Here is a 17,104-nt window from a genome sequence, read left to right as displayed (position 1 = left end):
TGTTTTCATCCTCTTAGTAGGTGAATTTTCTTTCTTACCCTTTTCACTATGATATACATATATTATGTTATATTTCTTTCCTAATTTAGTGGGATTTGATTGGATTGTTTTCCCAATTTAGTGGGATTGGATTGAATTGTTTTCCTAATTTAGTGGGATTTGGTAAATTTAAATATGATTGATTACTTTTATTTTTTATCCTATTACTTTTATATTTCAAATTGAATCGCATCAAAACAATCATAATTCATGATTTTTTGGTAATTTTAATATGATTGATTACTTTTATATTTCAATAATAATATTTTTGGGAGTATGTCATGTTTATTAAATTGGTTTCAAGCTAGATTATGAATGGTCATAAAACGTTGAAATCGACATGATAATTTAACCATGAAACGCTAATCACGATAATACATGTTTTGATGGTAATTTAACCATATTTCATGGAATATGATCCATTAAAAAGATGACCTTTTGGATAATACGTGGGCATTTTAACATGATCAATCATGCAAAAATGTGGTCAACTTATCATGTTAATTTCATAAAATACGGTCACTTTATCATGTCTGATTGGCATTATAATCCACAAAGCTAATAGCCAAAGGCCTTTTCATAATGAACCGTTCCGATCTTTCTATGAAATCAAATAAAACTAAATATAGAAAATTAGAGGCCGATCCACATTTTCATGTTAGGTTGGATCCCAATCCTAAATTTTTTTCCGAAGTTAGATGGCTCAGTTATGTTGTGTAATGAACATTTTTGCCCTAAATCCCAACAAAAGAAATAAAACTGCTCACAACCCAAACGAACTCTCTCTCTCTCTCTCTCCGTTGCAACCTGATGCGCAACCTCGTTGCCACCAACCACCCTCCACCATGTTCCTCACTTCCAGCCCATAATCCTCCCTCAACTTATTAAGATCTTTTTCAATTCCATCACCGACAAAGGTGCGATTGGCGTCGGCGAGACTATTGACATCATATTGAAGGGGTAACAAAGGGCTGTTCAAGGGGAAAAAGGTGGACGACAACAGAATAAAATGAGTTGTTCAATTACCTAGATCCAGGTGAAAAAGTTAAATCGAGCGACAACGGCGTTCTTCCTTTTTCGGTGGATGTTTGCGTGAGGTGGAGACAGTGGCGGTGGCGTTCTTCCTTTTCCAGCATGCATGGCCATGAACGGAGTATTGATCAGTTATGATTGCATTCTTCCTATGATGCATGGGTTGAGAGTGAGGAAATTTTAAGGAGAAAAATTTAGGATTGGAAGGCAGAATTTATGGGGAAGGATTGGGGGAGCAATTTTTGGGATTGGCCTGATTCTACATGTAACGCCCCGATTTCTCAAGGAATTTCGGGAACATTAACCCTAAAATACACTGAATTTTACAAACTATTAGGCCCTTATTTATCTTTATACAAAATTTACAATTTCAAAATAATACAAAAATCTATGTACATTTACTTAATAAAAGCAACTCCAGAGCGACTCTAATTTTGACACGAATTCCAAGCAACGTTGGCCCAGACTCCGTTCCAGGGGTCCCACCTGTATCAACTGCTCCACTGTGGAATCCTGCACACTCTGGCAAATTGAACACCGAAGCAAACGATTTGCCAGGATACAAACGTATCCTGAGTGATAATTCACTAAGTAGAAATCCTAAAATCCAATACCACAATATGCAGATCAACAATATAATAATTCATAATACACCGAAGGTACAAAATAATAACACATCGTCTTTTTCTTTACTATCCATCATTTTACATGTAATCTAAGGATTCTCTCCGCGAGATCCTTTCCTCCCACATCCACTAACTACAATCGTCTCATGGGTCCACCCTTCCTCTTGCTTGTCCTGCACCAGGGTCCTAGGTGAGCGCATCTAAGTTATGTACCGAGTATGTTCTCACTTAAGACCATAACAGGAGGATCGAGTCATCCCATGACGTATCGTACATTAGGGTCGGACATCCACTACCCCACGTTAACTATAACCGTCTCATGGGACCCATTCTCTTTCTCCAAGAGAAACTTTCCATGACGTATCATACATTAACGTCTCACTAACTATAACCGTCTCATGGGACTCATTCTCTTCCTCGAAGAGAAACTTTCCATGACGTATCATACGTTAGCGTCACAACATCGGGCCCCTCAGGTAACCCATTTCAACACAGGGCCCTATAGGTTACCCTTGCCATCACCATGGCTCAAATCACAATCCACACAATCACATTTCCAACACTTTATCAATTTCCATTTACTTAACATCGTCTACATGAGTCACTACTCGTAACCACCCAGGGAACCTATTTGTCCAATCTACAGCCACAACAAAATATCACACGGTTCAACATTTCAACTAAAAGTACTAACAACACATAACCATGCGATAAAATTAATCATGTCATAGAATTTATCATGCGAATAACAAAATAATATTCAGTCAAACAATTAATTACTACACTTAAAATTAAATCTATTTCTCTCGTTTAGAAATTTTATAAAACATTTCTACTATTTATACATTTTTCTTTAACTCTCATATTATTCATAGATTTTACAAACAAATTTTTATTGGAAAATACTTATTGCTAAATTTAGTATTTACTAACTATATTAAATATTAATATGAGATTTTTATAACAACAAATTTATGCGAGGCTATTCTAGTTAATATTTATTAGAGTTAAAGAATAACTAATACGTAGTATATAATCTAAAATATTTCTTGTTTACAATCTAAATAAATTTTTACTAATAAAATATTCTTGTTAATATTTCATAAATATTTATCTACCCCAATAATTTATTAAACACGTAAACGTCCACTCAAATACAAATTAACAATGCAACATCAATAATAATTTCACAATCAAACACTTGTTAAACGATCATAAATTTTCACAGGGTATAACACTAATCATTCCAGCGCAACCGGACTAAATTTTAATATAAACAGGACTAAAAATAAATTAACAATTCAATAAACTTTAAATCTAAGTAACTCCATTAAAATGCAGATAAAGGTTTTGAGTTTCCGAAAAACTACCTCAAACGCGATTCTAAGTTCGAATAAGTGTTGTATACGGTGTCCGTAGATCGCCATGGTGGTTATAAAATCTCGAGGCAGCGTCCAGCGGCACTCCAACAGGGCCCGCAGCGGCGGTGTACTCACGGTGTGCACACACCTACGGCCACAACTCTCTCTCTCTCTCTATTCTAGACTCAACAATAGAATTGGGAGTAAAATAATATACTGGTGTTCAATTTTCGGATTGTGTGGGTATGTATAATGAGAGAGAATAAGATAGTAAGAAGGTGAGAGGATAAGTGTAGAAGTGGTGGAATGAGGAAGGAGAGTGAAACTGATAATGATAAAAGGATATGGCACAAGTGCCACATTTGGGGGGTTTTCAATTCTAATGTATGTGGGCGCATGTATGTACATGGTGAGAATGTATCTGGACGCTTTTATGTATAGGATGAGAGATAAAGAAGTGGAGAGTTAGTTTGAATAGAGTTCTACTTAGGGTTTAGATAGGAAAGATAAGAGATGAATATGAATCACTGAATCCCTGTATATTTAAAGTTTAAATACATATCTTATTCAATAGTGTAAACAATATCAATTATACACAAAATAATATATTTTAATTATTCAATCTAATTAATTATTGAATTAGGAATTTAACAGTATAAATTTATATTTAAAAAATTGGGTCAAAAATCCGAATCGTTACACTACGGTGGGATCAAAATCTGTTAAGTTTTCAAAGGGCATTATTGAGATTATCAAAAAGTGAGGATGAAATCATAAGTGTTCAAATTGACCGGAATGAAAACTTAAAGAAAGTGAGTTCTGAGAATAAATTATTTAAGTCCCCAATAAAAAACCAGTCAAGTTGCTAGTCACATTACATTCTTTAGTTGTTTGCTATTCTCATTCTGATAACATCACGTTTGAAGTCAACTTTACAGACAATGATTGATAATAGTCAAAAGAAATTTTAATACATGATATGAATTTTTTTGTTTTATTTGGTAAGTGATTATTAAGCTAGCTAGTTGGCTCAACAAAAAAAGCTTGGACGGGTTATCCAATACAAGATGTGAATATGATGTATCTTAAATCACTCCCTCCCGTCCTTATATGCTAATGCGGCAATGCCTAATAGGAACAATCTCTCTTATTCGAAGGGGAAAAAAATGAAGCGGTCCAATTCCATTAGGAAGTCATGTTGCATAGGTCCATTAATTCCGGTTTTCGAAGTTCCATCCAAAATCATGTTGATTATTACTCCAAATTTGTTCGCATGGTAGAGTAGAGTTTATTGAAGGACTTCAACCATGTAAGATGGATTAAAAATCACGTCATTTAAAAATCCTTTCAGTAAATGATAGATTCTTTATCTCATCTTAAATGAATGGGTTTTGGATGCCTTAAAAGACAAAAAAAGGGTTCAAATCTTGTGTCATTTTACTTTTTTTCAAGACACGCAAATTCCATATTGATCAACAAATTTTATTTATAGTCCACAAAATAAATAATTTCGATCAAATTATATGAGTTTAAAATATGATCTAAACAAGTTAAACAATCAGAAGATTGCTGATTTTGGCATTTCAATTTTATATGCAAGCGCTCCACTTTTAACGTGAAGTTACTAGTAATTTCATGTACAAAGTGAAGAAGGATCTTCAAAAGTGGAGTGCGAAAATCAATTTCCCAAGTTCAATTTTCTCCAACCGGAGAGGAGCTCTACTAGTCTACTCCCTCATCTATCCGAAATACTACATACACTACTATATGTCACGCTCGATATTTATGACTCCACCCACCACCTCTCTCATCTATCCTCTGGTCCTCTTATGAGCTTGCTACGTAAATACTATTTCGACCATACCTTTCAAACACGCCACTCATAATATGGGGTCTCACAATTTTTTTTACAAATCTGAGCCGTACTTTTTTAGCTCCAAATAAATCAATCCTGCAAAAAATAGAATTAATCAGTTATCGATAAGTGTTTCATTCAGATCAACGGGAAGAATTTTAACAATCCATTTTTCTCAAAGGAAAATGTATGCGAAATGAACGGTTTGGATTCACGAAATATATTATGAAACTTACTCTACTAGATGGTGTATCTGAAAGGTTTGTAAGTTGAATTTCCCTACTAATTATTCGCCATCCCTATCATCCTCTTCCCCTTTGCCAAATAAATTTGGCAAAATTCATTCTCACCTCAAAAGCACCACCTCTCTCTCCCTCACTCAAAAACCCTTATATAACACACAATTCTGTAACTAGAAAGAGAGAGAGAGAGAGAGAGAGAGAGATTCTTCGCAATAAAGAAGTGGGGAAAGGAGAATATTATGGAAGGGGGAGGACTGACGAGGTACTGGAAGAGGAGAGGGTACGGGCGGCTGAATGGCTCCCGTCGCCGGCGCATGATCAACCGGGCAAAGCTGGGCAAGGAAGGAGGCGGTTCAGGGCGGAGGAAGCGGTCTTGGGGGATCAAGATCGCGCGGAAGCTGCGGTTGATCCTGTCCCCGAAGAAGCTGCTGATAAGGCTTCGGGACGCGTACGTGAACTTGATGCTACGGCTGGAAAACAGCAACATGATGATGATGAACATGGGCGGGTTTGGCGGTGATAACTCATCCTTTGGTGGTGGGTTCGGAAAGGGCCCACTTAAGGAGTATGATGAGAAGACGATCGTCCAGATGTACAAGTCATTGGTCATGGCGCAGGGACTGCTGGCGCCCTGGGATCCAACTACTAGCATCGTTGCCCACGCTGGTAATCTACGCTGAAAATAAGTTTACTCTGGTAATCCCGATCGGAGTTTTGGATTGTACGGACAATCTAAATATAAATCATATATTGGTATAATCAATGATTTGGACTGCTCGAAGGGTTTGAGCAAATATTCAAAATCCCACAAGATCAGTGTTTGAATAAATTTGAATTATTGATTGTGATAATAAACGTCTAGATTAGATTGGTCTCATCCTGTCCAAATTAAGAACTTGAGATAATCCAATTTCTACTTTATTGTATCATAAGACTTCGACTAAACGAAAGAAACACAAGTTCATGTACTTTTCTTTCTTTCTTTCTTGGTGCATGTCGTTCTTTTCTTTTTCTTTTTTTTTCCGTTTTAATAATAAGAATTTGGAGCCTAGTGCTTGGAACTTTGTATTTTACAGAATCGTTTGAGGTATCCATGGAACAAAATAAGAGGCAAACTAACATATACTGATCGATCACTACCATGAGTTTTTGATTGATTGCAATTGGAAAAATACTATAGTAAAAGCCAATAAAGTAAAATAAAATAAAATAATTCCGGGCATGTGTTTCCTACTGGAATACCGTCACAATTTACGAAGGCATTTAACAGGACATGATAAATTTGCAAGACCAATATCATTATAGTTTGTCGTTACATACTTGCATACGTGTATACGGAATCCACTTATGGTCCAGTATTAGAAAGAAAAGAAAGGAAGAGAAAAGAAAAGAAAAAAAAGAGTGGTGTGGTGTTAGCATCACACACGTATTAATTCTTTTGGATCCAAGAGTAAAAACTTCATTGGTAATAAATATTATGACACGTCGTCTTTATACTAGTGTTAAACTTTCATGACTTGTGGTGAGCCGTGAAAATATGTGGTAAAACTGTAAAGTTTCACGGTTCATTGACTTTTCAATTTCGCTATTTCAGGCCAAAGCTACACGTGTTGTCCAGCTATCTCCAACCCTTGGCTTAATATTGGAGATGCCAAACTTTTTTTTTTAAAGGCTTACATGTTATTTTAGCATCTCTAATTTGACATCAAAATATCATCTCCAATTCTATGTTTTTGCTGATTTCTCGTGGGGACCCTTAAAATCACATTCTGCACATATTGAACAATTCGAATTTTCAAAATTTGATCGGAAAGTGAAAGTCTCGCATTTTAACAAAATGAGGGATCTCTTACTTAATCCGTGGTGTATATATATAACGGCACATTTTTAAAATTCGGCATGTTTGTTCATCCATGTCAAAATTGGCATGTTTCCTCCCCCTTCTTTCATGCAAAAGCCACGTAGGTTTTGGCCTAACAGAAGACATCTGAGTTGCTTTGTCAACTAATTTGAATGTTACAACCTCCACATCACATTTGACATCTCCCATTAGAGCTGCTCTTAGAGCATCTTCAACCCTTGAAATCAAATTGAGGATGTCAATTTTTGTTTGAAGGTTGATGTGACATTTCGGCATCTCCAATTTGATATCAAAACCTCCTCTCCAACCCTTATGTCAAGTTCTATCTATTTGACATTAAATTAGCTCTCTCCGACCCTTATATCAAAATACAAATGGTCAGTTTTTGAAATTTGGCATGGACGAGGGTGGCTGTCAAAGTTGGCATAAGAAGGCTTGCCTTCAAATCCACACTTGTATTTGGCATCAAAGAAGACTGTTAGGTTTGATTGAATTTTGGTGTCAATTTTTACCGTTAAGATGTCGACGTAGGAATTGACATCTCCCATTGGAGATGCTCTCAGACCACCATCTTTTGCTGTCTAGCTGTTAGCTTCTCCATTTTTTTTTTCTAATATCAACAACTCTACAATTACAAACAAACATACATGGTGGCTGTGTTTTTCCCTTATTTGTAGTTATTCCTGGTTCCATCGGTTCTGTATTTTTGTCTCTGATTGTGATCTTGCACCAAGCCGGGGCAGCTATATTGATAGATTGTTGGCCACTCGAGACCCGACCCTGTGAGGTGGTGAGACGTGCCTAAGATCCAGTCACTAGTTTCGTTCCTTTGTCACCTGTTTGTCATGTTTTTCTATCCGTGATAGTTTGTGTGTAGGTTTTTCTTTCTCTATACTCGAATGGAATCGTTGTAATTGCCTTTTATGACTTTTAATGAAATATGATTCGGATAAAAAAAACAAAAACAAAAACAAACACACAAACAACATTTTCCGGTGTGTAAAGTGTGAGCCCGACATGCCGTTAGTTTTGGCTCTAGGCTTTTTGTTTTCGCTATAGACTGAGATTTGCAAGTAGCATTACCCTAATTATGCCTAACCCTACATCGATTAACTTAACCAACTTCACGTCCTGATCTATAGGGCTCTGTCCTGTTATTCTCTGCCCTGTCCCTTTCGTATTCGGTAGTCCCAAATTCTACAGTAGTAGTACATAAATGCGTGGTGGACCTGGTGGTGCACCACCTGGACTTATAATATCTCAATGTGATTCTTTCTGCAAGTTTGTATTTTTGAATTTTTCTTTTTTCTTTTTCTTTTTGAGTATTTTGTTTGTCTTTTTTGAATTTCTACTAGATTTTGCACCATACTTTTTGGATTAATTATCCATCTCGACGATAGGAGTCTAAAAATTTAAAAATTATTACCAAAAGCAAAAAAAAAATCACTAAAGACGCAAAAAAATATCAAACATCTGTCTTTTTTTGTTTGTTTATAGTGTCATCTTATATGAGCTTTTTCCTATATTAGTCCACGTTTTATACTTTTGTGATTCCTTTCGTCAAGACTAATGATTAATCTAAACAGTTACGATGAAAAGCTTGAACAAAAAATTACTACAAAATGTTAAAAATATCAAAAAAAAGTCTTAGACAAAAAAAATTATGAGAACACAGCCAGAAACGGATTTTTTGGTGGATGGAAGTGTATATTTGGTTGGTTGGGTTGGGACTACTTGGGAGGCATATTAAAGAGAAGTCTCCGGTTGGTGCGGGACGGGAATTATGGAGTGCCCATGCCAGAAACGTGGACACCCAAGCGTTGCCTAACTATTTTTGCTTAAATTGAGAGAGGTTTGACATGGAAGTCTGGTGAAGTGTCTAAATGATGATATCCCCATATCGGGATCCATAGCCAAACAAGTTTGGCATTACCATTACTCAGGAGCAAAATAAGGAATGTACGTATATCATTTGGTAACTACTTCCTCAGTCTCAATTCGTTTGTTCTTTTTCGCCATATGTTACCCTCAAATTGTCTATATTAAACTATCGATAAAGATTACTAGTAATTGTCAGTGCCTTAGGGCACATCGCAATGTTATTTAAACATAATCTAAATGAAGTATCAAACTCCACTTTTTCGAAGGTTTTTGTGTGTAGATACAGTGGTTCTTTTTAACGTCATCTCACATAAAGTGAGTTCCGGATTTGCGTATGGTCCCACCTCATATGAGAGGAGCATTACAAATAACCATGAATTTTTAAATATTTCCTTCTCCCAACAAAATCTACTTCTCCGAAATTTTCATTTTAAAAATAAAGTTCAAACATGGTCCATCTAACCAAGTTCATAAAATAATCTTAACACAACAAATATTACCAAATCTGTTTAATTCTGATAGTTGCATTCAAGAATAGCATCAAAAATATTAAGAATGTATAATCATACAGAATTCCAACTCGAATTCAATTTTTTGAACGTCCACTCACTTAGTGACACCCCTATTACACTTATTTCCTTTAACTAACCTAGAAAAATAGAAAAGCAAAATAGTTTCAATATTACATATATCCAAATAAGGAGTAGAGTTTGAAACTCAATCTACCCAAAAGACTCCAACAAAAAATTTTCAATCTTCAATCCCAAACAGATCATGAAACTCCAAATCATCTAAACTAACAGCTCAAGTTGTATCGGACAACAATTTTGTTCTCTTACCTATTAGTTAAAAAGAAAAAGACTCTAACGCGAAGAATTACTATTGGTGGCAAAATATTACTCCTGGCCGAAAAGAATTATTCTTGGCCGCATCGAATTACTCCTGGCCGCAAAGAATTACTCTTGGCCGCAAAGAATTACTCCTAGTTGCTACGAATTACTCTTGGCCGCAAAGAATTGCTCTTGGCCGCATATAATTGCACTTGGCCGCAAAGAATTGCGAGACCATAAAGTAATTTGTTGCACCCAAGTGCAATTCGATGCGGCCAAAAGCAATTCGATGCGGCCAAGAGTAATTCGTAGCGGCCAAGAGCAATTCGATGCGGCTGAGTGCACTTCGATGCGGCCAATTGCAATTCAATGCGGCCAAATGTAATTCTGTGCGGCCAAGAATAATTCTTCATGGCCAAGAGCAATTCGATGCGGCCAAGTGCAATTCGATGCGGCCAAGAGTAATTCTCGACCAAGAGTAATTCTTTGCGGCCACGAGTAATTTATTACGGCCAATAGTAATTATTTGCGGCCAAGAATAATTCATCACGGCCAGTAGTAATCCTTGTGATTAGGAGTAATTCTTTGCGACCAATAATAATTCTTTGTAAACCTTTTAATCTTAGCCCGACATAGATAACTACCAATTCTACTAGATGAGCCGTTTCAGTCCTCGGCATAGGCTTGAAGGTGGAAGCCACAAGGGAGTATGCAGAGATGGAGTGCGGAGAGGAATTGATCTCGAAGTTCACAGCCCGACCCAAAAACTTGCCAAGTACTAACATTCTTACTAATATGGGCAACAATATACAAAAATGACTCAATGGGCCAGACTTTGGGCCCGTGAAAACTACCACTACATGTACTGGGCCGTCAGCCCACCCCATTATTCTATGCCCCAGAAAGCTAAAGCTCATCCACCGATTGTTTACTTCTTTAACAACTGACGAAAGAAGAGAACATACTAGACAACGACAACATATCCGAGATTATAGAGCCTAGCTAGCCAGATGGATACCCGAAGCAATATCCTTAATTTGGCAAAAACTTCACTAACATCAACCTATCAATGAACACTAGTATAGCATTAGAAAACCCCTGATTAATTAATGCACCAGCGGATCCCCTCCAAAACAGCAGTACGTTTTTGCCTCTCCGGCCGTTGTTGTTGCTGTCTAAACATAGGTTCTTTTCCTCCCAACGACTGAGCTAGTTTGACTTGTCGATCATCATACCATACGCTACCCAATCCTTATACTAGGCTAGCTCCATCAATGCTAAGGACTAGATCATAGCTAGCTTATGGAAAGATTCTTTACTTGATTATTTACTTACATGTGAAACAGAAGTACTACATACCCACACGTACAGTTAGTGGATTACTACTGTCGTATAGTATTAGAAGGTGTTCCACTTTTTCAAAAGTTAACTTTTTTTCAAATGGAGGTAATTTCAAATTCAAATATAATTAAAATAAAAAATATTTTTTCAATTTTTTTTGCACCGTTTAAAAGATCTTAATGAGATCTATCAAACAAGATCCATATTGGTAGGAAAATTATTTGTATAAACACATGATTTTTGAGCTTGAAATTACATTTTTTTTCAAAAAGTTCTTTTTTTACAAAACCGGAACACCACCTTAGTTCATTTAAGGATATTCAAGCATTGCTTTGGAATGTAGTCCGATCTTTGCCCGTCTAAGTCTCTAATTAAACGTATACGGAGTATTTTTCAAGTATAATAATAACACTTACTATAAGAATTTTTTATTTAGGTGAAAATTACCATGGCCTCAATCCTTAATTAACTTCACTGTTTGAAATACGAGTCGCTCCACTATACACTATTTATTAGTATTTGTTGGGAATACAGTTCATTGATTTCTACGGATTATTCTTACTTAACACGTAAGGAAGTACAAGCAGGTACATGGTTAAGGGTTTCGTTATGCACAAGTTCTTTATTTATTCCAAGTTTCCAACTAATGCCTATGTAAATTTTGTCAACTCAACCACAACGTGCGTGTCTTACGGGTGGCTTGGCTTAACAAACTGTGAGAATTGAAAGGTTTTTTTTTGGGTGATGTCTAGTGTCCTAAGTTACCTTGCACACACCTCATACTAATCTTTACATCCCCTATTCTATAGTCGTTGTTTCATACGCTTACGCGTGCGAGTAAGATAAACCTAAAAATTGTTGATAAGGAGAATCGAGAATTCAAAAACTTAATTAGGAGAGAGTACTACAATCGAGTCTTATTGTTAAAGACTTCCAAATGATAAAACTAAAAAGTTTTTCTTCGTTTCCAAGATTTGCACAGAATTTGTTTGCCACCCAAGTGATGCTTTTCGGAATCACTTTCAAAATCAGACTTTTCTCAGATAAAAAGTGTGTACCTAAAGCATGAGAAAGTTTTCATCACTAACTAGCAACCAAAAGCACTTTAGATTGTGTTTAGATTTGTCTACTTTTTGGTATTTACAGGAACTTGATTTCCCTAATCAACTCACAATAACACTACTGTTTTTAATTCTTGAATTTTTTATTATAGAAAAAGGAAAGGTCAATGTTTTTTTTTTTTAATTGTAATTTATCACGCCTGATTAGTTTTTTATTATTCAAATATTAGTACTGTGTCTGATCTTGTTTTAATTACCCTTTTAACCACTAATATAATGTTTAAAAGGAGGGCCAAAACCTTTCTGGCATCTGACAGGAAGCTTCCCCTATCAAATTTAAAGGAAGGTGATAGTAAATGATACTAGTAGTACAGTACTATTTTAATGTGAAAATGTTGCTATCGATCAGAGACGCTTAAAGTGGTTGGGGATTCGACAAAATCAATTACTCCATAAATTTGACACATTCATCCGAGATTTTAGAATATGTAAATGTAAAGTACAGATAAGATGTTAGATTGACTTGAAAAAATCTGGCATCTCTTCATCTATAAATACGGTTCATAAGGTATGGAAATTTGATTTCGCTTGTCAACATTTAAAATCACAAGGTAGGGAAGTCTTCGTCTATAGGTTATTTTGAAAGTCACTTTTCAATTATCTATCAACATCTATTTAACAAAAATGTATGGGGTCCTCCTTTTTTCCTTTTTGGTAATTAACATTGTTTTCAAATCTTGAATTTTGTAGAAAAAAGAAATGGCAATGTTTTTTTATTATCTATTTACTTGCCAACATTTAAAACCATTTCATAGACGATTTTCTACCATCAAGTCTTTGTCTGTAAGTTATTTTGAAAGTCACATTCCAACTATCTATCTAAAGAAAAGAAAAAGTGTACGGAGTTCTATTTTCTGTATGATAATAACACTGTTTTTAAATCTTGAATTTTTATAGAAAAAGGAAAGGGCAATGTTTTTTTTTTATTTTTAAAATTGTTATTTATTTCACTTGCCAACATTTAAAATTATTTCATAGCCGATCTTCTGCCATTAAGTCTTTGTTTGTAGGTTATTTTGATAGTCACATCCCAACTATCTATCTATAAAAAAGGGTATGGAGTCCTCTTTTTAACATTGCTCTTAAAATTTTTCTTTCTAATTAACATTGCTCTTAAAATTAAAATTTATAGAAAAATGAAAGGGCAATGTTTTTTTTTTGGATAATATGTTTTTATTTCACTTGCCAACATTTAAAATCATTTCATAGCTGATCTTTGTTAGGGGTGAGCAAATAATTTGTTAAACCGTGAATCCAGTCCAAACCAATTCAAACCGAATTATTTTGATTGGTTTTTAAGTAGTGTGGTTTGGTCTTGGTTTTAAAAAATTCAAAACCGAGTTATATGGTTTGGTTTGTGGATTTACATTAACGGTTGCGGTTCCAAACCGATCCGGACCTTATATATGCCTTTATATATATATAAAATTTAATATAGATACACCAATAAACATAGGCTATGCCGTGGTGAATTAACTTTCTAATTTAGTACTCCACTTCACCGCTACATTCCTTTACTGCGAATAGTACTTGCCCTAAATTTCTATTAGTTCACGAGTTTTGATGATTTCAATAGAATTTTAAGTTTAAATATAAGTTTTAGTTTTATTTATCTATGCATTTTGAGTACTTTAAATCGTGTATAAAATTGATATTTTAACTTTAAGCAAACCACGGATCAAAATCGAAACCGATCCGTATCTTAAAGGTTTGGACTGGTTAAGTTTTATCAATTTTATGGATTGGTTTGGTTCTCAAAATTCATAATCCGTAGGTATTGGTTTGGTTTTTGGTTTACTGCAAAATCGAACCAATCCGGACCATATTCACCCCTAATCTTTGTTGTCAAGTCTTTGTCTATATGTTATTTTGAAAGGCACAGTCCAACTATCTATCTATATCTATAGAACAAAAGGATACAAAGTCCTCTTTGTTTCTTTTTTATTTTTGGTAATTAAACACTGTTTTTAAATCTTTAATTTCATAGAAAAAGGAAGGGGTAATGTTTTTCTTTATATAATTGTTTTTTTGATGATTTCTTTTTTATTTCACTTGTCATAATTTAAAATCATTTCATCGCTCATCTTTTGCCGACGTCGTCAAATTTTCATCTATTTGTTATTTTGAAAGTCACATTCCAACTATCTATCTATATCTATAGAATATAAGCGTATGGAGTCCTCTTTTTTCTTTTTTGCTAATTAACACTATTTTTAAATCATGGATTTTATGGAAAAAGGAAAGGACAATGTATTCTCTTTCTTCTCTTTTTTTTTTTGATAATTTAATAGGCCTAATTGGTTTTCTATTATTCAAAATTTAGTGTGTCTGATCTTGTGTTAGTTACGTACACTTTGAAATTGTCACAAAGGGTCTCCGCAAAATGCTTTAACCACCATGTTTAAAAGGAGGCCAAATCTTTTTTGCCTCCTGTTATTGAGCAAAGACACGTAAATTGGTTGTCGAAGTGTCAAAACACATAGAGATATTAGATTGACATGAAAACCCCCCTGCATCTTTGCATCTGAAAATATGGTTCAGATAAGGTAGGAAAAGGGGAGTCCAGCTCCTCAGAGTACAATCTCTTTCCGATCACACTTCAATTATCGATCGGACCGTTTATATTTTTTGACTCATTGAGAGCATCAAAGCATGCCACGTATCAGGTTGATCGATTATCATTTGATATGATTTTGAAATGTATTTATATTGCAAAATTAGTAGAAATGGATTTTGTTCCAGTGTTGCAATCTTGCTTTTTGCAAGATAAACGTGTTTCAAAATCACATCAAATGATGTCTAATAAACTTGATTTTTTGCTACACTTGATGTTCTCAACGAGCTAAACAAAAATGAATAGCTTCTACTAGCTCCTCCTCATTACAGAAAGCTATTTCCATGTCAAATATTTTCATTCCCCACCCTTATACGACGATATGAAGAAGTATAAGCTCGAACTTGATTAGTGTCTTTTAGGATTCGTGAGATCATAAAAAATATTTCCGGGCCTAAATTGTTCTCTCCAATCCGTTAGACTCATAAAAGGGGGATTCCAGACTTCCAGTACCTTATTTTGCTAAGCAGAGGAACAATGTCTTCTTACTATTTTAGTTTTTCTTATCAGTCCTTGTAAAATTAATTTTTTCTAATGTGGTTTTGATTTCACCTGCCAACATTTATAAGTCTTCAACCAAGTCTTCCACTCTAGGTAATTTTGGAAGTCAAACTCCAAATATCTACTAGGAGTACTATCTATATCTACTTTATCTTATCCATATTGGAAAAAAAGGGCGAGGACTAAAAGAAGTCGTCCTCGTCGTCGTCGTCTTCTGTTTTTTTCTCTTTCTTTTTTGGTTGAAGGGTTTGAAGTCTTCAAGTGCTGGCTGGGAGCCTGTGATTCAGAAGCATGAGCAGTGGTACGTAGCTTGTGGTCTTATGTCTGGAGTCTGGAGGAAAACAGTCAAGAAATTAAGGAGAGTTTAATCGTAAAAGATTACTCCCTCATCCCGTAAAGTTGGTCTCTCCTAAGAAATTATGTAAGGAACTAACTTTACGAAACGAATAGAGTACAAGGATATACGTCGGGACGACACCAGTAAATGCAATACACTACATTAATTGTACTCTATTAATCTCACCGGACACTTAATCAGATGGTCCTAAAAGCTCATGCGATCTTGTTTAACCTTAGTATATGATTTTTAGCAATGCAATAATGAGAAGTCAAGTTAATCTGAAACAACTTCCACAAGATTTTGTTGGAATACCTATGATTGCATTTTGTAGGTGATTGGTCAGATAAACTCAACTGCGTAATCTTTATTTGTGGGACATTAAATTCATCTCACTTAGATCATCCGTGGAGAATGAGATCGATTTTTTAATTATGAGTAGTTGAACTTGTGACCTCCGTTCAAGACCTATAAATTTGAATCTTACGATAATTTGAGATTTTTACTCACCCTCCATGCATTGGCCTCATCGGTTAACACCTACCAGTTAATTTATTTAGCTTGTCTGTACAGAAAAGCTAATAAATCGCGTTCTATAATAATTTTATACTTATTTAAAACTATATATGAACTACGAATGAATAAAAAACACTTGTGTCCATAATTACCTTTCTAGGATTATTACCAGCAATCTAGACATTTATTCCGTGATCAATTAGTTTTGTATAACTTATTTAATCAAGGAGTTTGAAATTTAATTCGATTTTGTAAAAAGTTTGCACCATTCACAACTTATGCTAAATCCTTTTCTTAGTAAAAATAACCAAAATTATAACTAAAAAAGCTATCATCCAGTCGATTATAAATAGGGTCATTATATGTACATATCTAGTTAGATATGCACTAGTTTTGAATTCAAATTAATTTGAATTTTTAAAGGGATTGGTAGGCCCACATTGTGATTTGTGCACGATCTATGCAAAAAAAAAAATTATGTATGAACAAACTTTTCGTTATCTTTTTTTCTTCGCAGGATATTACATATTAACGAGTTCTTTTAATTTTTGAATTTGTTCAAATAAAATATATTCTTTTTAGGTTCTCAATTTCGATGCTGACTCCACCACTTAGAATATTACTACTTATTATTTATTTATCTCCTAATTACCAATTTATAACCGTATCAAGTATTTTTGACCCCTTTTTTTTTATCGGCATTTTTGACATTTTTGTTAGGCTTTAGCTGTACCAATTCGTACCAAAAAACACAAAAAATGATAAAGGGGGGCTTATTATCACACTATTATTCAATGCTTGGCTGTGGATTCCTATGGTGGAAAACGCAAAGCTTGAAAGAGATTCTCATTTCTCTCTCCAACTCCCCTGACTCTCCCTCTCTCTCTCTCTCTCTCTCTCTCTCTACTTGCGCCTCCATACTGCTGATTCACCTTCTACTCCAATAG

At 34.9% G+C, this 17,104-nt stretch overlaps 1 protein-coding gene across 1 annotated transcript; it reads left to right on the top strand.

The window, feature by feature from the left end:
* The first annotated feature begins 4,943 nt into the window (after positions 1 to 4,943).
* On the top strand, positions 4,944 to 6,123 carry LOC131305547 (uncharacterized). The gene has a single exon (XM_058332415.1). It carries the CDS (start codon positions 5,395 to 5,397, stop codon positions 5,833 to 5,835), a length of 441 nt encoding a protein of 146 aa, XP_058188398.1. The 5' UTR covers positions 4,944 to 5,394; the 3' UTR covers positions 5,836 to 6,123.
* The last annotated feature ends 10,981 nt before the right edge of the window (positions 6,124 to 17,104 follow it).

Source organism: Rhododendron vialii, chromosome 1a, assembly GCF_030253575.1.
Source record: "Rhododendron vialii isolate Sample 1 chromosome 1a, ASM3025357v1".
In the NCBI taxonomy this organism is placed as follows: domain Eukaryota; kingdom Viridiplantae; phylum Streptophyta; class Magnoliopsida; order Ericales; family Ericaceae; genus Rhododendron; species Rhododendron vialii.
This window is presented reverse-complemented; position numbering and strand designations above follow the sequence as displayed.

Excerpts from the sequence above, each read along its gene's own strand:
- LOC131305547 (XM_058332415.1), top strand. The coding sequence starts at position 5,395 with ATGGAAGGGGGAGGACTGACGAGGTACTGGAAGAGGAGAGGGTACGGG.